At 39.2% G+C, this 23,092-nt stretch overlaps 2 protein-coding genes across 3 annotated transcripts; both read right to left on the minus strand.

Moving 5' to 3' along the window:
• Window positions 1-410: 410 nt before the first annotated feature.
• Window positions 411-4,918, minus strand: LOC133875059 (tryptophan synthase beta chain 1). The gene is made up of 5 exons (XM_062313048.1): window positions 4,453-4,918; window positions 3,468-3,824; window positions 2,214-2,656; window positions 2,033-2,127; window positions 411-970 (listed from the first exon to the last, which is right to left on the minus strand). Exons 1-5 carry the CDS (start codon window positions 4,819-4,821, stop codon window positions 795-797), a joined length of 1,440 nt encoding a protein of 479 aa, XP_062169032.1. The 5' UTR covers window positions 4,822-4,918; the 3' UTR covers window positions 411-794.
• A 2,271-nt stretch (window positions 4,919-7,189) lies between these two features.
• LOC133875244 (FHA domain-containing protein DDL) lies at window positions 7,190-16,335 on the minus strand. Of its 2 annotated transcripts, XM_062313295.1 has the most exons (11): window positions 16,153-16,332; window positions 14,800-15,707; window positions 13,443-13,471; window positions 12,254-12,320; window positions 11,978-12,035; window positions 11,734-11,826; window positions 10,368-10,482; window positions 10,243-10,290; window positions 10,101-10,146; window positions 9,897-9,967; window positions 7,384-7,611 (listed from the first exon to the last, which is right to left on the minus strand). In XM_062313295.1, the coding sequence occupies exons 2-11, from the start codon at window positions 15,673-15,675 to the stop codon at window positions 7,572-7,574; spliced, it is 1,443 nt and encodes a 480-aa protein (XP_062169279.1). In that variant the 5' UTR covers window positions 15,676-15,707; window positions 16,153-16,332; the 3' UTR covers window positions 7,384-7,571. The 2 variants fall into 2 exon arrangements, with proteins under 2 accessions (XP_062169278.1, XP_062169279.1); XM_062313294.1 differs by lacking the exons at window positions 9,897-9,967; window positions 10,101-10,146 and having other exon boundaries at window positions 7,190-7,611; window positions 10,248-10,290; window positions 16,153-16,335.
• Between the last annotated feature and the right edge of the window lie 6,757 nt (window positions 16,336-23,092).

Consider the following 23,092-nt stretch of genomic DNA (forward strand, 5'->3'; position numbering starts at 1 on the left):
TACTTCATCCTGAGTGCGAACATCTCCAGAGAAATCCAGATCATGTTTCATCATCATGGGAGACAAGGATGTCTAAGCATGTCTTTATCATCCAACGTATAAACTTTGACAAGGCATTTCGCTTTTAAAAAGAAGCATCAGAGTTCTTAGAGACAGGCCAAAACCATATCGTCGAGCAATCCGCAGCCGTTTAACGTGAAAACTAGACACGAACGATCTGCAACGGCATAGCTGTGTAGTTTTCACATCCAAATTTGTTCTAAACTAAGTGTCATTGGGTTGAACTTGGTCTCTATTACATGACTAATTTAAACACCGGATAGTTTGGGTATGAGATGTGCTATATCTTTCCACTTTTCAAAATCTACCATCCAATTTGTAAGATCATACGTGTCCTAAGAGAAGGACCATGGGAAGAAATGAAGCATTTCTCTTTATTCGAATCCCCTCAATTTATTGAGTACATGTTGAAAGGATAAACATTCAAAGCAAACTCTTACGAAACGGGTGGTTATCTGATGATAACCTTTATTTGTATCAAACTACTAAATAGGAAAACATCTAATCTACTAATGATATGGCTAGGAAGATTAAGTTGGCAGCAATTCTCGCCAAGTTCTCTTCAACAAGTTGGTCTCCTATTGCATTCAAATCTCTATTAGGTAAAAGTCTCACAGGTGAGAAACAAAGCTTTTCAAACAGCTCAACCAGCCAAAAAGAAATGGAGAAAAAAAAAAAAAAACAGAGAGAGTTGTTCCTTAAATTATTCGTTATGGCATACATGGACATCACCATCAAATCTGCAAATGTTTGATAGCTGTTTGAACGTCCTTATCCCCTCTGCCACTGCAATTAAGCACAACCTTAGTTCCATTTTGAAGAGTAGGGCACAGCTGCTCCAAATAAGCCAATGCATGAGATGTCTCCAGGGCAGGGATTATGCCCTCTAGTTGCGATAATCTCTTAAACGCTGCATATACAAAATAAATCAATTTAAAAAAGAACGAGTTAAAGCAGATAAAAAGTGAATCTTAAGAGCAACTTCAATCTGGGAAAATAGGGAAACTACTGGACGATAGCAGATTTTGTCGATGGTAGAATGCTCATAGTCATAGATCACCTCTATAAAATCATTTGAGATCCTCATTATAAGCATCTTTTTAGGTCAATCATATAGCAGAATTTAACAAAATTACCTACTGGTGTGGCCTAACACCTCCCCAAGTTTATACAATTCCAACAAGACAATTAAGATTACTTTCAAACAGCAGGGGAGAAATTTTGTATAACAATCCATGCCTTAGGAAATGTATGTAATCCTCTGTCTAAACTATGTTTCACAAATCCAACAACCATTTTAACAGATCTTCTGAAAATAATAACCCATTTATGTAGAGCTAGAGGCTAACAAATATTTAGCAGGCTGTTTTTGTCAGATAATCATGGCAAGTCAAAAATGACAAGATTGCAAATTCAACAAGATGAACAGCATAAGATAAAACAATTTTAGCAAACATGCAATTAAGATTAACATTTTCAACAGCTGAGAAGGTTTCCATCATAACCATCTTCATTAAACAATAATCTGTTATGAAATAGGGCCGGAAAAGGACATCCAGAAACCTTTAATGGTTTTCAAGTTTGTCTCAATTTCAAATACATTAAAAATAAAATAAATAAATAGGAGGAAGACGATCAACCATAAGCTAGCTAGAGGACTTTCTTTTGCAAGAAAAATAGTAATGACTGAAGAGCAAATGAATTACACAAGGACACAAGAAATTGATGGTCGAATGACATACATGATGGTGTATTAGTGGATTCTACTTCGATAACAGTATAACTTAAGGCCTTCAAATGATAATAGGGGCAAGAAAAGACATGACACATCCCCACACCAATGTAGAATGTCATGTATAAAAACATATTATCAGTAACAATTCAAACGAGAATTTTTTATCAACCCCCCCCCCCCCCCCCCCCCCCAAAGAAAAAGAAAAAAAAAGAAGAAAATGTAAAGTAGATGCCGTACCTTCCAATGCTTCCTCATCTGTGACATTATAATATTCAGCACGTCCTGAATCTTTCAAATAACTATGCTCTGGTCCAACCCCAGGATAATCCAATCTAAGCCATAAAGACGTAGAATTAGAAAGAATACAATATGAAGCCACACGAAAAGTTTATTGAAAAAGATCAATTAATTGTCTTACCCTGCACTTATGGAATGAGGTTCAACTATTTGCCCATCTTCATCCTGTAACAAATAGCTCATAGCTCCATGCAAAACCCCAACTTCCCCTTTTGTCAAAGTGGCAGCATGCTTACCACTGTCCAATCCAAACCCTGCAGCCTCCACACCAATCAACCTAACATCCTTGTCATCAACGAACTCATGGAAGAGTCCCATGGCATTTGAACCTCCACCAACGCATGCTACCAGAATCTCAGGTTTCCCTCCCCACTTTTCCAGTGCTTGTTTTCTGGTTTCTTTACCAATCACAGCATGGAACTCTCGAACCATCATGGGGTATGGATGTGGCCCAGCAACAGAGCCCAAAATATAGTGGGTTGTCTCTACATTAGTTACCCAGTCCCTAATAGCTTCTGATGTAGCATCTTTCAGCGTGGCTGTCCCAGAATGGACTGCTCTAACCTGGTTCATAATTTAAATATTGGTAAGAGTAATTTTGTAAATAACAAAGAAGGATAAATGCACCATTACAAATCCACTGATCCCTTTACGGTAAATACTACAAGTACTAACACATCAGGCAGTCTTTCCATCCCAAGACACTAAAAATGATTTAATGGTGGCATTTTAAAATGGAGCAAGGTAATTTCATCCCAAATAATAAACTGCATCATCCGCTTGGTAAACATATGCTATGAAAAAGACGTGTACATACAAAATTAAGAGATTGCTAATTATCAGCAGATTGCATGCCTTACTTTTTCAAGTGAAATATGGGGTGAACTAAAAGCTTAAATACCTAAAACCAAAGAAAGAAAGAAAGAAAGAAAGAAACTAAAACCAGCATAGACTGAAACTTCCATGCAGCAGGAATTTGTCAATCTAGGCAGCAATCTTACTTCGCAGTGTCTGCTTATAAGAAAAGACAGAAGTATGTTGAACCGTTCAGCCCTACTTAGTACATAATAAAAAGTTTAATTCAGAGATGGGAACAGATTATCTTGCCTTTACAAATCAAGAGCCAATTAAACAAACCACTATGGACAAGGCTGCCCAGATAAAAAGCATTTCAAAGAGAGACCCAACAAAAGCCAATAAAACCAATAAGAGACCATTTTAAGATGAATGGTCATATCAAAAACTAGTTAAGGGTTATTTGCAGATATGAATCTAGCATTTTCCCTAAAGGGCTTACATGGCACACTGGAGTGGTCTATGCATAAATTAGGCAACATCACACAGAGCTGAAGGATGAAAACTATGACAAACAAACCTCAGCCCCAAGAAGACGCATTCTGAATACATTGAGTGATTGCCTCTCCATATCTTGTGCACCCATATAGATGATACATTGCAAGCCAAACCGAGCACAAACAGTGGCTGTTGCAACTCCATGCTGACCAGCTCCAGTTTCAGCAATAATCCGATTTTTCCCCAAACGCTTGGCAAGCAAAGCTTGGCCAACAGCATTATTGATTTTGTGAGCCCCAGTGTGGTTCAGATCTTCCCTCTTAAGATAAATGTGTGGCCCTTCACCGTTAGGACGCTTATAATGCTCAGTTAGCCGCTCCGCAAAGTACAGAGGACTCTCCCTTCCAACATAGTCTTTCAAGATCCCATTCAGTTCTTTCTGCAACATCAAAAAAATTCAGCTCGTAAGTCAATAACTTGATACATATACACAAACCCACACAGACATACACACGCTCGAAGTACTTTTCCCCCAAGATACTTGAGTACTCAAAATAGTCACATTTAGTAAAGTTCGAAACTTCATCGCCTCATTCCGCTTCGTCAAACTGATATCTGTCATATTTTCTCCAAATAACAAAATGGGTCATTTTGATTTCAATACACAAACTTAGTTCTTTTTGTAACAAACTATCATGGTCAACAAGATTGCTTTTATTTGAGAAGTTATAGTTCAGTATCAGCGCCTCATTACTCTCATAGTCTCATACCAAGCTATTACTCCCATAACACATCACAACATGAAAATCATGGAAATGAGAGCCTCGGCAAAGATAAACATTTTCTTAATTCCTCCATTCCTGAACTCTCCGTTAATAGTAACCGAGAAAATGAAAGAAAAACGATAAAACTCATTTCGCATTTGGTTCTAAAACTCATTCTTTTCCACCCCAACCAGGAAAATCCTCCCAAAACTTTCCACCGAACCAAACACAACGAATAAACCAAAATCAATTTCAATTCAATCGAAAACCAAAAGAACAAAAAAAGACTAAAATCAAAAGAACCTGAAACTCCTCGTCGCCGGCGAGAGAGTAGAACGCGGACTCGAGCTCGGTGAGCGCATACATTAGGGTTTCGGGGACGTACTTCCCGCCGAACTTCCCGAAGCGGCCAAAAGAATCGGGTCTCGGAAGGAGAATAGTACCAGAAACCGATCCGTTCTCCTCATTGGGGCGGTGCTCCATCTGGACGGCAGGGTCTCGGGTTCCAAGCGTGCAAGAAACAGCAAAAGAAGAAGATTTGGCGGTGGAGGGGAAGGATGAAGTAAATTTGCGGAAGCTGAAGGGCAATTTGGAGGGAAGATAGGGTTTGGGAAGAGCGCAGGTGCGTTGGATGGTGGCGCTAGTTGCGGTGGATGTTGTGGACGCGGCCATTTTTGGGAAGGATTGTCGACTCTCTGGATTTTGTGGCTTCTTTTTTAACCTTTTTTAGGATTCAGAAATCTGAATGGATCTCTCGAGTCTCACGGTCTCACCTGTTGCCACTTGCCAGATTTTTTAGAGCTTTGTTACTTACACAACAGGTTGTGTACTTGTTACGTACAATCTGTTGTGTAACAAACATTTTTCTTTTATAAATAATGCGCCGTTTTATAATTTTTTTCAAAAATATTTTTCAGTGTTTGGTTCGCGCAAAAAAAGTTTGACAAATATCGTCAGAATCCGGCAATTTTCCGGCTGGAATTTGGTCCGTCGGTGACCGGATCCCGGCACCGGCAGAATTCCGGTGGCCTGATTCCGACGCCGTCAGTATTCCGGCCACCTAATGTTGTCGGACTCCGGCGCCGACTAGATTCCGACGACCGACAATTGCTAAATTTTGACGATCGGATATTAAACATGCGTGTAAGGACGAAGAGCTTAATTTCGGAAAATGATTTACGGTTTTGAAAATCGTAAATCGTTTTCCAAAAATTAAAGAAGCTTTTACGGTTAAACCGAAAATGATTTTCGTTGACCATTATTTTCGCCCCTACCAAACACCGAAAAATGCCGAAATCATTTTTCAGAAAATCATTTTACGCTGAAACAAACGGAGCATAAGTTTAAAACTTGACGAGTGGGAGGGAGGGAGGGAATTTTATGCATGGTTCCCACATGCATAATATCTTGTCCTAATCTGTAATGCAAGTGTGAGAGCATTTCCAGCAACATTCTAACCATTTTCTCTAAATATAAGAAACAAAATCATTTTTTTGCTTCCCTCTCAAAAAATATCACACAACAGTTCTCATTATTTTTCCCTATAATATTAAAATATTATTTTTTTTACTGTAACTTTTTTTTTCTTCTATATTCTCTTTCTTTGTCTTTGTCAAGCAAGCCCCCATCCCTGTCGTGCCCAATTTATTGACCAATTCATGTACAAACAAGCACAAGAAAATAAAAAAGCATAACAATAGAATGAATATCAAACCCGCATTTTTTTTGGATTTTTGTTTATTCTGGGTACTGTGTTTTTTTTTCCCCAAAAATTTTCTTATTTTCCATCTGATTTCCCCAAATTCCTTCCGATTCTTTCCCTTGATATTCCAATTGAAAAGCAATCTTGCAAAGTTCAGTTGGAGAGTGGAGTTTGGCCGTTTTGAAGACTACTCATTTGATTATTTGCTGAATAGATTCTTTCTTTGGAATCGCTTTGATGGTTGATCCTATATTACAAACTTTGTCCAGTTCATGCAGGAATCTAGTGCAGAGGGTGGCCTCAGAAAAGAACTTAGGCTTGGAGACGGCGGAGCTGTCGGCGAGCTCCGTCCAGGGACAGCGCTGGGTGAGGCCATCGCGGACGGCCATAGTCCATGGACGGCAAGCTCCCTCCAAAACCGCAAGATGCAGACCCATCGTCGTCTCCCTCAGCCAATTCAGCCCCCTTCGCCGGCCCCACCCAACCCTCCCTCCTCGCCGGCGGTTTTGGAGGGCATGGGTCGTCGTGGTGGAGGAAGAACGTGAGAGAGAGAGAAGTAGAATTTTGGAGCTTGATATTCAAAGTTGAGAATGAGAGGAGAGATGGGAGAGATGTTGAAGGAAGAGAGAGAAAGAATTTTGTGAATAAAAAAAGTGTTGGGAAATGAATAGTGCTTCCCAATGCATTGGGAAACATTATTCATTTTTCAGGGAATAGAAAATTTTAAAGAAGTTGTGAATGAATTTTTGTGATTTTTTTAAAATTTTTCCTAAAATTTGAAGAACAGATACCCTTTAGAAAAGCTGATAGGAATGCCCTGACTTTCCATGTTTCTATAATTTCGAAGTTATCCTTTGAATTGAATTGAATTGATATATTTTGATTTTGATGAACCATTTAAATGATGTTACATTGACTTTAACATATATTTAATGAGGAATCCAACAACACTCTGAGCCTTTCATTAATAATGTCAAAATTTTATTTTATTACATTCACCAGTTTCATGTAATTTAATCATATAATTTAAGAATGCAAGTATCAACGGTCACTTAAGCCAACCAAATCCGTCGTTTAAAGTCACTTAAAATTTTACGGACAAAAATTTCTTCCAAACGAGATTGAAAGAATTCCTCCTACCCAACCTATAAACTTGTCTCTTGAGCTGTCAAGCATGTGAAAAACCCATTTTTTTTTCTTTTTTTTTTTTCTTTTTTAAATAATTATAATAAAAAATATATATATTTACATGCTACACAACAGATGGCAAAAAATTTATAGATGGTTGAAAAAAATAAATAAATAAATAAATCCTCCAACCTAGTTTAGAGCTGTCCAAATTTTAAATGGCGTGACATCACATCATATTAGATCTATAAAATTTAATTCAAACAATAAAATTGATCATTTTCATTCTCTTAAAATGGAGAGAGAAGCTAATAATCCCTCTGCCCTTCACAAAAGTCTTCTTACCGTGTCTTCTCATGAAACAATCAGGAATAAAAAAAATAGAGATATTGACTCGAGAATCAAGCGAGAAGAAATGCCAAATAAATTATGAGGTCATAGTGCAATATAAAGAAGTATGAGTTAAGACATTCGAACTGTTTCCTTTCGGCAACACCGGCAAAAAGACAATCAAACTCAATTGCATCCACAGAAAATACAGCAAAAATGGGCTGTAAATAGTTCCCGTCCGTCGACGAATCAACATGTCCCATCACGTGGCGGAGTTCTCGTGCAGTAGTACATACTCTCGGCTACAAAAAGCAATATATAGAAACGAATTAAAATGATGCATCAGAACTGTCTAAAGAAAATCTGAAATACTTCAATGCATGCTTCACATGACAAGCAGTATATAATCAATTTTCATAACCACACTTGAGGAAGAATTTCTTATTTGAATAAGCATGATACACGGTAAGCTCTTGCAGCAGGGAGGAATATTAGGCAGAAATGCTGAAACTTATTCACCACATCTGAATCCAATATACAAAGAAGCTCAAAACTTTTATCCTGTCTTTACATATTCAGATACTGATCATTCTAGTTACTTCTCTATCAAAAATTTAAGTTTTGAGCCAGAAAATAGGACTGACAATGTACCAAAAAACACACGATAAGTAGAAGCAAAAAACTAGTTCCAGAAAAGGAGGAATAATTGCAACAAGATGCACCTTATTGCAAGAAAAACCAGCTTTGGGGCAAGAACTCCTTTTGCAGAACTATAAGAATTGCAATCCTTATCTCTTATAATCTATGCAACAAATGGAAGTTTATAATTAACACAAATCTGCATGATATCCTATGGCTATAAGAAATTTTTTTTTTTTTTAATTTTTGTTTAAAAGCAAACTATTATATGCTACTATCCCAGTGTAAAGGGAGTTGAATATAATCTTTTTCAGCTCTACCACCAAAATCTCTCTATCTCCAAAGTTTCGTTCATTCATCTCTCTCCAAATACACCACATTAAACATAAATAAGCCAACCTCCAAACTTCCAAAATGTTACGCAGCCCCACTTGACCTCCACAACTCATCAACAACTTTCTCACCCTTCTAAGTTCTAGGCATAACCCAATCCACACCAAACAAATTAAATAGTGAGTTCCATAAATCTCTTGCTACTTCAAAATAAAGAAGGTGAACGATAAACTCCTCACTTTTCTTGCGCATACAACACCAATCCACCACAGTGATGTTTTGCTTCCTCAAGTTATCCAACGTCAATATTTTCCCTACTGCCACCACCCACACAAGTAACGCTACTCTTGAATGAGCTTTTACTCTCCAAATACTATTCCAAGGAAAACATGAAACCCATAAATATGGATGATAAATTCGAATTTGCTTAAGCAACAAAGTCCAATATATATTCAGTATTTTCCAAATATCCTTATTCCTCTGGTTCCACACAATTTGACAAAACTCATCCTCCAAGATGATAAACCCCTAAAGTTGTAGGTGAAGGAGATCAGGAGTTCCTTCACTCAATCTAGTCCTAGTCAATAACTACTAAATGAAAAGTGAAACTCATCAATCCCAAGACCCAAGCAAACAAAGCTTTGCGTACTATGAGTTTAACCATTTTTAACAAGTTTACTACACATATATTAACTATAACCTGACTCAGATACACTCATGCATCACATTATCATACATCTAGGAATTGACAAATGATAATTGAAGTTAAAGCCCCCCTTTTCTTTACTTACGAGAAAACACAACTTTAATGTGTGAGCATTAGAGAGAAGGTGCATTGCATGTAAATGGCGGACATTATTTCACCACTTGAGCATTACATGCTTTTGGTTTCAACTCAATTAATTAGCTGTTGATCACGGGCGTCTCAATTTCACCATCTCTTCCCCTCTTCCCCTTTTATTATTATAGTTTGGAATTTTAAATAAATACACCCACCCACCTACTGTCACAAAAACCCAAATGCAAACCTAAACAAGTTTTGTTAGCTTGATATTCTAAAGTAAAACATAGAAACTGCAACCCCACTGCCAAAATTTGGAGGCATTTGCTATCCTCCTTTGGGTTAAAACTTGAATAGATAACTTGATATTGTTTAAAAGCCTTTGGGGAGTTGAGTATAAGAGCCTCAATAACCCATATTTAGTCTAGGTGTTACCAAAATATTTCAAAAACGAACATGAAGCATTGTGTTACCTCTTCCACCTTAGACACTCAGAAGACAATAATTAGGTTCCCAGTACTAAATTGGAAAGAATATCAACATTGCTTTCCTTCAACCAGAGCAAAAGAAATATTTATAGATCATAAATTTGACATGTCAGGTGTCATAGGTATATGAAACAATTCAATAATGCTTTCTTTGGCGCATCTTAGAAAGGGGGAAAAAACATATTGCATGTCTCTAACAAAATATCTCAATTGGAAAGATTTGAAACTACTACTAACATAGTAAAACAAAATTTCACATCAATTGCAATTTTGGTCATAAAATTGTATAAAGCACTAATCTGATCTAACATTTGAAAGCATAGTCGCATACTAATTAGTGGCCTACCTACTATTACCAAACCTAATAGTGTCTTTTTCAAAAAGTTCATAATAACGCTCAGGCTCAATGGCATTATCCTGCAAACACCAAAGAACACGTTATACAAAATTGCTAAAAAAAATGCAAATTTTAATTTGATAACACTATTTATACAAATGAACAAATTAATAAACAACAAATGAAAACAAGATATCAATATGAGCAACTTACATTAATATAAGTTTTATTTGTGCTTCCAAGGTCCATTACGTAAGGCCTACCAAGGTGCAAACAAAAGATCTTAGATATCAAATTGAAGATATCAATATTCTCTCCCCACTTAGTAAAAGTAATCACAAATTCATAGTCTTACCTTACTTTCTTTGTTAGTTTACCATCGCCTTCCTCCTTCTCTACTTGTCTGACATGGTAGGGAAAAACATTAAACTATGTTCAAGAGCATCAATGACAAAATGAAACTGCTAAACAAAGATATACCGGAATTGAATGACAGCATGTTGCTTGCTGCAGGATGGGTGGTCCGTAGGAATGTCTGCCACCCTTCTTTCCCTCCCAAAAAGATAACAACTTTGACGATGTATATAAAGGGGCTCTGTTGATAATATGTACTTTTAGAACACATATACAGTCCAAGGAACACTATTGATCATCACTACTAATTTCTCACAAACACAAATTATTAATGCAAGAGGAATGAAAAGGGCAGCTAGCATTAGTTCGTATGGGACTTAGTACATGCACAACAAGAAAAAATCCAGATGGAAACACGAGCTTGCATGGTGTGGAACACCACCAAGCACAAAGTTGTCATTGAATAGACAATACAAAAAGGCCCTATAACTAAAAGTACCAGTCAATTAAACTAACTTCTTGAGGAAAAGAAATTGCCATCAAGCCAGGAATAATTAATACATACTCAATGAAAGTTTAAACCCATTTTTAAGCTGAAGTTAGTGGTATAAAATACACGAGTGCTTTCCATATGTAAAAAATGACAAAAGGATAGTTGAAAATAGAAGTTCACTAAGGTAAGAAAACAAAAATAGAAAGAAAGAAAAAAGTGATTTCTAACTGTGATCCACAGAAAAAGGCTTCTTACAATATATTTTTGATAAGTAAATCAAATTCATTAAAAGAACAAAGGGGTGCAACCCTGACATAGGAAGCATACAAGAGAACTCCTAATGTATAGAAAAAGAAGTACAAAACTCCAAAAACCCAGAGAATTAGAAATAGGCAAACTATCTTCAGACTTCTTACAATATATTGAGAGAATCTTCAGACTTCAATGACTTTAACCCCACATGTTTGGTCGCGAGGAAAGAGTGCAGGAAACACCTTTCCATGGGGCCCAACTATTTTTCAACTTTATGGTCTTCAGCTGATTTGGGTGGAAAGGGAGAGGAAACATGACTTCTAATGGAAATTACTTTGACACCCTCATAACGAGTTATTTCTTATTTTATAGGGATAAAAGCATCATATTATTTGTATGGCTACTTTTTTCACTCTCTCCCATATGCTAAACCAAACATGAAAAATACAGCTCTCTTTTCTCCATTCCTTTCTTCCCTTCATCCAAACATATCCAAGGAAGAACACCATCCGTTCCCTTCCCCTTCCTCTCCATCTCTATTACCCATTGCCTTTCCCTTCACCTACCCCTCAAGCATCCAAACACAGTTTAAGTGAATAAACTGAGAAACCGGCCGGCCAACAACATGACATGCATTTTTATTTGCAACAAACAAAGATGAGACATGTATGGTCTAAGAAAGGGAAGCAAGAAAGATGAGAGATGACTTTCATATATAAGCTCTATAAGACATTATTAAAGACTTGCCATTTAGCACTTCACCACCCTTGAAAACATAAAGCCGCCATCTTATCTCAGGTTTTCGAGCATCTGGGGGTTCAGTGAACAGCAGTGTTATACCTGACAAAGTAACACCCACTTAGCAAAGGAATCAAAAATTCAAAAATTCAAGGTAAAAACCAAATTTACATCCACTTGAACAATGAATCAGACAGTCCTACACTAACAAGCAAACAAAGGAATATCGAAATCAAGGAAATAGAAATATCACCTCTGACTCTATTGGTTTCTGCAGCAAGCTTTCCAGAGAGCTCAAAAGATGGTTTTTGCTGCAATGAAGGTAACAGTGATTAAATAGGATGCACATTCTTTACCCATTTAAAACAACGAAACTTGCACCAAGATAATAAAGCTCAGCTTTAAGGGAATAAACAAGGCCTTTTTTTGCCACACAACTTCTATATGTCAGTGCAGATAACCAATAATAATACAAAAACAACTATGATCTTTGAATAATCAAAAAACCCAAATACCAGCTAAACATTACCGTTTCCTTTGCTTCCAGAGCCTCCTCAGCAGCCTTCATCTTAGCTATTGAATCATCCTCGTTATTCCTGCCCAAGCAGCAGCAACCTCCAATAAAAATCTACATCAAGACTGATCTCAATAATAGCACTGCATTCTCAATCTTGAGAGGAAATAATGAAAGAGAAACAGAAAAGTTAACAAAGTCAAGTATATTAACTAACATACATTCAATTGAATTACCACAGCAGGACCAAATTCAAAATGCATTTTTCTTGTAACAGGAGCAAACTCAGATCCTTGGACTTCAGAGCTGAAGGTTACACCTTTTATTTTATTTTCTATTTCCTTTTTTTTTTCTTTTTTCTGTTACACCAGTTAAGTTGTTTATTAAGAGATGCTTCACAATTTATTTTCCTTTCAAGCCAAATTCTTGTGAAATTTAAGTCTTTCTGTTCATGCTGCTGGTAATGGTTTTTATTTTAATTTTACTGTTTATCAACTTACTTTGCATGTACATGAGGCTTGTCCCCTGTTGGCTGGGGAAAAGAAGTATCTGAAATGCAGATCCAAGGATATAACAGTTTTGCATCACACAAAACTGAAAATTTCACATAGAAAGGAACATTGTGCATAATTCTTCTTTGTTTCTCGTGCATCTAAAAAGTGTCAATTAAAAAATCTAAGGAGAAGGAGAAGAAGCCAGTACTCCGCTGCAAATTTCACCACTTCCATCACATCATAAACTGATGAAAGCTTACTCAACAAATTGGGGCCAGATTCGTAGGGCTGCAGCTTTTCAGAATACGAGAAGCTAGCTTTGAAAGCTATCATTCGGCTGCTTCTTAAAAGCCATCTAAAATAGCCCAAGCCACTTTACAAAAACGCAACAAAAAGTCTACCACCAAATGGCTGCATAATAGCTTCTACGATTTAGAATCAGAAGCACTCCCGAAGATGCCGCACCCAAACAGAGGGGTCCTTGGTAATAACATACTGCTTCCACTGAACTTTTACCACTCAACATCCACCTTAAATATTACAATGTGGCTAAAATACCAAGTTGCATAGCTAGTTTATATATCATGACTGACTCTGTTTTTTATTTTTATGTTCTCACCTGAGAAAAGTAAATTCTATATAACGAGAGATATGTTAATAAATTCCTCATTTAATCTTAAGTGAAACGTTTGGAGTCATCAGCAGCTTACCGCCCTTCAGCTCCTCTTACATTTGTCACCTGAAAATATTTGACAATTTAAGTCACAGTCAGGCACTTTTAATAAGCATCAATGCAAGGAGAAACAATAACAACTGATATGCATCAGTGAACATATGTCCAGAAAACAAGAATGTCAATTTCCTAAGTAATTTGATAATTAAATTTTGTTTTGAGTTATCAACATAGTGGGAAATGCATGCAAAAATAAATAAATTAAATTCACAACTGAAAGGTCAAGCTGAAATTAAATCCTTCAAGAACTGATGGATTTCTCACCCTCTGCATGACCTCTACTTCAATTCTTCTCTCTTCATAAGTTATCTTATTAGGGGGGGAAAATCATCATATAACCTCAGAAGAACACTATTTTCTTATATTTTGTTGCAGTTGGTGCAAGAGTCCAGTACTAGTGAATCCTATGCCAATATCTGCCATACAAATGGACAACAAAAGCGCTTCTTAACTCAACTAAACAAAGCCTTGAAAAATCCTGCCCAATTTCCAACTTCTTCCGGGTAAAATGGTTCAAAGTTCACAATGCAGCTCTATCAAGTGATATTTAGCAGTGAATTGGAGAAAAGAGTTCCTTCTTTTCACCACCTTGAACAAGATTCTCTTTCCTCTAATTTTTTTTAAGACTTAAATGAAAGCAACCATTCGTGCCAGCATATTAAATAGTTTTCGCAAAGTTAAATTAGTTCAAATAATTTCTCCTATATTTTCCTAAAAAATGGTGCCAAACCTATGATCAAGTCTCCTTAGCCATTACCATAAAAAAAATTGGAAAAAATAGAGATGAAAGTATGCTATTTTGTTAAGACTTAAAATTCTTAAATATTTGTTGCTATTGCAGAAATGCATGTCCAACATTGATTTAGATAAGCAAAATCACAAATTGAGTAGCTAGAATAAGATGTTAACATCAATGGAATGATAGAAATAGGACTAGAGATAATGACCCCAAAGGCCTCTAATTAGGACGGGCAATGAGCTCCAACATCCACTCTTCAGGTTATTATACTATTCACTTTTTTCTATTCTTTTCTTTTTTCGTTGTAAAATACCGTTTTTCACATTAAACATATCATTCTCAGCTTTCTTCTCCAGCATTCAGGCACTCTAACCATATTCACTCACTTTTCCACTAAAAGCATCATCAGTTTTCTTCACATATGTCTACTGCTTCTTATCCATAAAGTGTAAGTCATTATCCTCAGTTTGATGAATATTGGGGCTAATCCTATATATGGAAACTCTCATTTGATATTTCCAGTTTCAATTCATTCTCATTTGAATCACATTTATGACAAAGAAAGTCATTTGAAGGAGTGGATATCACCAGACACCTCGTCACGAGCTCTGGTATCAGCTGCTGGTTGAGGAGATAGAGATCTATGTTTGCCCCTGTGCTGACGATCTGATGGAGAAGTAGACCGATCATGCCTTGATCTAGAAGATTTCCTATCATCATCATCTCTACCCGACCTTCTCTCTTTTCTCTCAGTCCCAGCTTCCCAATCAGAACCCCTTTCCCTATGTGTCCCCCTATCACTCCCCCGGCCATTATTATTTTCATGCTCTCTCTCCGTTTCTCTCTCAACCTTAGTATCATCTCTACCAGACCTTCTCTCTTTTCTCTCGCTCCCAATTTCCCTCTCAAAAACCCTTTCCCTATGTGCCCCCTTATCACTACCTTTGCCATGATTTTTTTCATGCTCTCTCTCAGTTTCTCTGTCAACCTCATTATCATGCCTAGGCAGCCTTCTCTCTTTTCTCTCACCCACAGTTTCCCTCTCGGAACCCCTTTCCCTATGTTTCCCCCTGTCACTCCCCCTGCTGTGATTCTTTTCATGCTCTCTCTCAGTTTCTCTCTCAACCTCTCTTTCAGCTTGTGCTCTCCTCAACTGCTTTGTCCGAGGAGAAGGCAAGCGAGCTTTCTCAGTTTCTCTCTCTTTTTCAGCTTCAGCTTGCGCTCTCCTCAAACGTTTTGTCCTGGGAGAAGGTGAGCGAGCAGCAGGAGAACTCGACCTCGCATGCCTTGGAGATTTAGCTTGAACAGAATGTTTCTCTCTTTCTGGAGATCTAACCTTGTGTGAGCTCCTTTGACGGGTGGGTGATCTCTCTCTTCGAGATGGGCTCCTCCTAGTTGGACTCCTTCTATGAGGAGACCCCCGACCCCTAACCGGAGATTCTGAATGATTGGATATATTACGCCCCATCATTGATTCTCAATACACTGGCAGACCTTTCCTTACTGAAAACAGTCAAAAGTTACAAATTAGAAAATACGCATTGTAAAGATGCATGTAAATGCATAAGCATAATGCAAATCTGAAACCTCTAAGGCTCTAACACAAGAAGAAAACACATTTTCAAAGTGTTGGAACATACTATTTGGTATAACATAACTGTAAAATAAAATGTCATTATGAAATTTCACAAACACTCAGTTTCATTCTTTCCGTCACTGAATCCCTAACAAAGACACATCAAACAGAACAATCGCTTGTGCTCCGTCGTTTTGCTGCAAAAACACTCCAAACCTAAATCTCTCCAGAAACATAAAACTAAGAGTACAAAAGTCACATATGTGCGTACATTTATGAATGAAACCCTAAGGCTCCGTTTGCTTCGACGGAAAATCCTCAAAATGCCAATCAAATCAGACAGCAAAATGAGAAACAGAACAGAATGATTACCGAGTCGATGAGCGAGGAGATTCGGAGCGAGTGGGACTGAAGTCGGTGCTGATAGGGTTTGGGTTTCGATGGTGAGTGAGGGGTTTTGGGGCATCGGAGTGGTGCGAGAGCGAGTTCTAGTGGGTTTGGCCTAGTTCATTTCGGTGTCCAATGGGACCTTGCCATGTTGGGATGAGAGTCTGTTTGGACTTGGCCTGATATATCCTGGCCGTCTATTGCAGGGTGTTCCGAATAAACAAACGGCTTGGAATGAATCGCGCTCACAAGGGTTGACAACTTGGATCCGGATCCGGATCCTCTCCGGTTCACTTAAACGGGATACGAGCCGGTTAAGGGTGAAGATGTTTTAAAGAAAAATCTATAAGGTTCTAAATTTGCCATGTAGCAAAGCTCATTTGAGTTGAGTTTAATGAAATATCAAAATGGCGAAAATACCCTCTCTTGTTTCTTTTCTCTCACAAAAACATACTCTCTCTGACGACATGTCTCAAAGGCCAAGTGACCAGCGTTCATCCTTACTCCTCTATAGCCTTCGGCCTCCATTCGCATCTCCTGGTCTCCAGTGAGATGAACCCAAGCTCCAACTGGTCCTGTATTTTTTTTTTTGAAAGCTTTTCATCTAATTACCCAGCTTCTTCACTATTCTAGGATTAAAACCTCTCAAAAGCTAAACCAAGATTTCATTCTTTCAGATTATATTGAGTTCATTTTGTATGTTTCCTGAGAAAAAAACATATGAAGCAAACGTGTGATTGACACCGTTTAATGAACTGTAGCTTTGCGTGGGCTGTGAAGGAGAACGACCAAAAGATTGAAAGACAACTCGTGTTTCCATTCTTAGCCACCACCAAGTCGTATGTGGCAAAACTCATGCTAGAAACCCATTTTTCTTTTTAGATGAATGAAGAAATTCTTATAATAACACACAAAATTTACAACTCTCTAAACCAGTAGAACACCATTTGCAACAGCAGAGAAAAAAAAAAAAAAACAAACAAACAGGGCAAAACAACCCTACAAGACAACCATTAGCATAATAGCATACTAACCCTCAACTTTACCACCCAATCAACACAAATACAAATACATAAAATAAAATAAAAAAATAGAACCAACTACATTAAGATTTTCCTAGATAGATTCCATCTATCACAAAAGCACCAAATTAACTGTTAAAACTTTGAATTGCCCATTAGCCAAAATCTGGATCGAAACTCCCGTATGATATTTTGAGCAATAGCTTGTAGCCTCCTCTGTTTTCATGCCTCCATACTCTACAAACACCTCGACCTTGGATATTTTAACCCCTTGAAGGAGGCATACCTTCAATTCTCGCAGGGTGTGCTACCCACCCACTTGACCTACTCAAGGTCCGAATGTAGCTCCAGGGTGAAACCCAGGCCCCAATCCTGAAACCGGCAGTCCAAAATCTATGCTCGACTCTCGCCTTCCACGCCACCTCACTCTCCGCTCCGAGCCTACTCGTCGTCGGTGTCCGCTTAGTCCAGCAAGAAGGCGTGGCAGCGTTGTTCTCGGGCATCTCCGCCACTGTCCTCAGCCAAGCTCTGTACTCCACCACCCAAATGGGTCTCTATGACATCCTCAAGAAGTGGACAGATTCGAACTTCGGTAACCCGTGGACATAGAGAGGGGTTTAACGAGTGGTGGAGACTGGAGAGTGGACACAGAGAGAGGGGTATTTTTGCCCATTTTGATATTTTGTTAAACTGATATGAGCTTGCGTGCTCCGTGGCAAATTTAGAACCTTCAATTTTTCTTTGAAACATCCCTGCTCTTAACCGACTCCTCTCCAGTTTAAGTGAACCGGAGAGGATCCAGATCTTGATAACTTGACATCAGGATCCTTTCCGGTTGATTTTCAACTAGAGAGGAGGTCCTTTATACATAGGAGTATTTTTATATTTTTACATGATGTAAAATTATAAAAATACTTTTGTATATAAAGGATTGGTTCCTTTCCAGTTCCTCTCAACTGGAGAGGATTCTGGTTCGATAACTTGATATGGTGCATATTTTTGTTTAAAAAGTTCCAAAGGAGACTTTAGCTAGTTGTGTCTAATCAAATTTTCTTGACAAGGTCATCAATAAAATCATGACACGTGTTACTGTTAATATAATATACATAAAAACTAAAAAGTTAAAGAAATTAAAAAAATTAAATTTTGGGGTAATTACCTTGACGGCGGCAGCAATACTGCTCTTTTCTGTTTTATTTTATGTTAGGGAATAAAACAGTCTTTTATGATTCGTCTTTTATTATTTACGTGAACTTCAGTATGAGGTTTTATACTAATAATGGGCATTAGCCCGTCAGTTTGCACTATAGGTTTAGGCTTACTTTGGAGTATTTTAGCATAAGTTGTATTTCAGAGTTTCTCAGTTTTTGAATAACAATTTTAGCTGCTTTGAGTTGAGACGTCTCACCCTCAAGGGTGATCCATTACCACAGTTTCTTTTCTTGTGATTGAAGTTTTCTTACTGTTCTGTTCTTGAAAATCCTTACCCTGCATCAAATTGGTATCAGAGCACAAAGTATCCCATGTTTCTGTTTTTGCTTTCCTGTCCAAGATGCAGACCTGGAGCGGTAAGACGTATGGAGAGCAACAATACACGTAACAGCAGCGTGACGAAGCCATGTTTGATTTGATTGAGAAGTTTGGCGCTATGTCTCAGCGCATGGACTTCATGTGGGAGCAGATGTTTGACAAGCCGGAAGTATCGACTGATTGTGGGAAGGCTGTGAAAGGTGAAGGTGAAGCCAAGAAGTCTATTGATGGTTCCGAGACCTACCAAGCTGAGACAGAGCAGCCTCTTAATCCCATACCACACCATTTAGCCCGACATAACCCCCATATGCATGTGTGGGATTATCAACCTCCACCATGAGTTGCACGTGCACCTTTCCATGGGCATCATCCAACCCATGATTATTGTAGCGACGATATCACCAAGCGAGTCCGAGTTGATGTGTCAGATTTCCATGGCAAGTTAGAACCCTATGCATTCCAAGATTGGCTCACCGCTATGGAAGATTACTTTGACTGGTTCGGTCTCTCCCCAGACCGCAAGGTACATTTCGTGAAGATGAAACTCAAAGGGCACGCTCGTGTATGGTGGCATAGCGTGGAGGAGTATTTGCATCACCTTCGGTTACTGCCCATAACCGATTGGGAGAAGATGAAGCTCAAGCTACAGGAAAAGTATCTACCGTTGGACTATGAAGACTCGGTCTTTGCTAAGTTGCTGGTGCACAAACAAGGGAATACGACGATAGATGAATACACCCATCACTTTCATGAGTTAAGTGTCCGTAGCCGTCTCACCGAAACAGAGCGCCAATCTCTTACCCGTTACAAAGCTGGCCTGCGGGAAGACATTAGCAGAGAATTGATTACTGTTTGAGTCACAAGCCTTGATGAAGTGTATCAATTGGCATTACGGCTAGAACAGCAAGCCAAGCTCACGAGTGCACGACGCTCATCGTCTAGTTGGAATTATGGCTCTGATCGTGGGAACTTCTCTGCACCCAGCAGGCCACCTCAAGGAGAGAGAGCTTCCTCTAAGGCTTCTATATCAGCCGAGCGCGTCCCTATTGATCGAGGGGAACAGCGTGGTCAACCTATGGGCGAAGGTAGGAATGACAAGAGGAGTGGGGAATGTTACAATTATGGTGGTCGTGGTCACTATGCTTTTATGTGTCCCTCCCGTGAGCCACGCTCGAATCTATATTGCGAGGAGCATCCTCCAGAAGAAGAAGCTAAACCACAGTCCTCTGGACCCAGTGCTGCCACTGAAACAGAAGTTGCTGAAGAAACCTTAGAGTTTCCTGATTTGCCATTATTTGTTATAAGAAGAATCCTTACGGGCAAACGAATGGAAGAAGATGAAGGTGATTATTGGTAATAAGACGAATATTTTTCATACTTGAGTTGGGCACAATGGCAAAGCTTTGAATATGATCATCGACAATGGAAGTGGTATGAATGTCATCTCTCTTGAAGCTATACAAAAATTGAAGCTACCCATTGAGAAACATCTGAAGCCTCACCTTGTCAGTTGGGTGGACAACACTTCTATCCCTGTGAAGCAGCGGTGCTTGGTGAATTTCTCGCTTGGGAATACCTACGAAGAGGCCATGTGGTGTGATATTATTCCCATGCGCACATGCCACATTCTTCTTGGTTGCCCGTGGCTTTTTGATCGCAAGGTGCAATACGATGGATATGGGAATACATACTCCTTTTAACATGGGAAGAAGCTGGTATTGAAACCTATGAAGGTGCAGGAGTTTGAGCAACTAGCAGGGGAAAAGAACACTGTCGAAGGCTACATGTTGACCCTCCGCAAATTCACGACAGCTTGTATGGAACAGGGACTATTTATTGCCATAGTAGCACGACCAGGTGCTCCATCCCCTAAACGACACTCGTACCCCACTGAAATTGAGGCTCTTTTGCAGGAATTTCAGGATGCCATGCCCGACGAGCTACCACATACATTATCTCCGACGAGGAATATCCAGCATGTTATTGATCTATTTCCTGGAGCGTCTCTGCCTAATCTTCCATCCTATCGGATGAGTCCTACGGAACACCAAGAACTCCAACGTCAAGTGCAGGAATTACTTGATCGTGGCTTCCTACGAGAGAGTATGAGCTCGTGCGCCGTGCCGGCGTTGTTAACTCCAAAAAAAGACCAGAGTTGGCGGATGCGTGTCGATAGTTGGGCAATCAACAAAATCATGATGAAGTACCATTTTTCCATCCCACGCCTTAATGACATGCTTGATGTGCTGCACGGTGCCACCATCTTTTCCAAGATTCATCTTCGCAACGGGTATCATCAAATACATATCCGCCCCAGGGACGAGTGGAAAACCGAGTTCAAGACGCACGATGGACTCTTTGAGTGCTTGTTATGCCATTCGGTCTCACCAACGCCTCAAGTACTTTCATGTGGGTTATGAATCAAGTACTTAAGCCATTCATTGATAAATTTGTTGTCGTTTACTTTGACGACATCCTCATTTTCAACAGGAGTTTAGCCGATCATGATGACCACCTTCACCAGGTGCTTCAAACCCTCCGTTTTGAAAGTTTATTTGTTGAAATGTTCTTTTGCACAAGACAATGTCATCTTCATCGGATTCATTGTATCCTCTCAAGGAGTCATTGCTGATCCTGGGAAGGTTCGTGCTATTATGGATTGGCCTACCCGCAATAATGTTCATGAGGTGCACAGTTTCCATGGACTTGCTTCGTTCTATCGAAAGTTCGTGCACGGATTTAGCTCCGCGATGGCCCCATTACTGAATGCACCAAGAAGGGTTCCTTTATCTAGACCAATGCTGCCCAGCAAGCTTTCAAAGCCATTAAGAAGCTACTTACAGAGGCCCCCATGCTACGACTTCCTAATTTTGAGGCCCCCTTCAAGATACCTTGTGATGCATCACATTTCGGCATTGGCGGCGTTCTCAATCAAGGTGGGCATCCTATTGCATTTTTTAGTGAGAAATTGAATGATGCACACAAACGGTATTCCACATATGATTTAGAGCTCTATGCCCTTGTGCAAACTATCAAACATTGGCGTCATTATCTCATCCATCAGGAATTCTTATTGTTCATTGACCATGATTCCCTACGGCACTCAAATGATCAAAAGAAACTCAATGCACGCCATGCACGTTGGGTGAACTACCTGCAGCAGTTAACTTTTGTTCTTCGACATAAAGCGGGAATAGATAATACCGTGGCTGATGCTCTTAGCTGTAAGTCTCTCCTCCTTTCTCAATTGTCCACATATATCACTTGTTTTGAGGCCGTCAAAGAAGCTTATCCCACTAATTCGGATTTTGGCACTTGCTACAAAACTTTGTTGAGTTCACCTAGTCGGACTGATGGGCAATATTCCCTTCTTAATGGGTATCTCTTTGAAGGCACTCAACTTTGTCTCCCTCACACATCTATCCGAGAGTTTGTCATCCGAGAACTTCATGCTGGGGGACTCGCCGGACATTTTGGCCGTGATAAAACTATTTCCCTTGTCGAAGACCGCTTCTATTGGCCTCATCTCAAGCGTGATGTTTTCACTATCAATTATCCAAGGGTATCAAGACCAATGCTGGCTTGTACAGTCCGCTGCCTATTCCAGATCAACCATGAAATGATATTAGTATGGACTTCGTTCTTAGGCTACCCCGCACAGTGCGTGTTCATGACTCTATCTTTGTTGTGGTAGACCGCTTCTCTAAGATGGCACATTTTCTCCCCTGCGCACGGACGTACGACGCTTCCAAAGTTGCAGCCCTTTTCTTTTCTAGGGTTGTCCACCTTCATGGACTGCCTAAAACTATTGTCTCTAACCAAGATACCAAGTTTGTTAGTTATTTTTGGAAGACTTTGTGGGCCAAGATGGGTACTAAGCTGCAATTTTTCAGTGCTTTCCACGCTCAAATGGATGGCCAAACCGAAGTTGTCAACCAGAGTTTGGGTAACCTCTTACGTTGTTTGGTGACTGACCATCAAGCGGCTTGGGATTTGCTGCTACCTCACGCGGAGTTTGCTTACAATAGCTCGGTTAACCGGAGCACTAACCTTTCTCCTTTTGAAGTTGTGACAGGTACTAGGCCACGTCTTCCCATGGATTTATCTACACTCCACTTACCACACGTCACAGCGAGGCTGCAAAGGATTTTGCTCAACATATCCAGCAGCTCCATGCTGAGGTCCGTCATAAACTTACACTGAGTGCTCAATCCTACAAAGCTGCAGCTGATCCACATAGACGACATGTTGAATTTCAAGTTGATGATCTTGTCATGGTCCGTATTCGCCCGAAAAAGGTTTCCTTGTGGAGCTGTTCATAAGCTTCATCATCGTTCTGCTGGTCCCTTTAAGATCCTTCGCCGATTAGGGAC

The sequence above is a fragment of the Alnus glutinosa genome, chromosome 8, assembly GCF_958979055.1.
Source record: "Alnus glutinosa chromosome 8, dhAlnGlut1.1, whole genome shotgun sequence".
NCBI classification, from domain to species: domain Eukaryota; kingdom Viridiplantae; phylum Streptophyta; class Magnoliopsida; order Fagales; family Betulaceae; genus Alnus; species Alnus glutinosa.

Excerpts from the sequence above, each read along its gene's own strand:
- LOC133875059 (XM_062313048.1), bottom strand. The coding sequence starts at position 4,821 with ATGGCCGCGTCCACAACATCCACCGCAACTAGCGCCACCATCCAACGC. Across the intron at positions 2,657-3,467 it reads TGCGTCTTCTTGGGGCTGAG|GTTAGAGCAGTCCATTCTGG; the intron begins GTTTGTTTGTCA and ends ATTATGAACCAG. Across the intron at positions 2,128-2,213 it reads CCTCATTCCATAAGTGCAGG|ATTGGATTATCCTGGGGTTG; the intron begins GTAAGACAATTA and ends TTTATGGCTTAG.
- LOC133875244 (XM_062313294.1), bottom strand. The coding sequence starts at position 15,675 with ATGATGGGGCGTAATATATCCAATCATTCAGAATCTCCGGTTAGGGGT. Across the intron at positions 10,291-10,367 it reads CATGCTGTCATTCAATTCCG|ACAAGTAGAGAAGGAGGAAG; the intron begins GTATATCTTTGT and ends CTACCATGTCAG. Across the intron at positions 7,612-10,247 it reads ATGGTAAACTAACAAAGAAA|CCGAGAGTATGTACTACTGC; the intron begins GTAAGGTAAGAC and ends TGCTTTTTGTAG.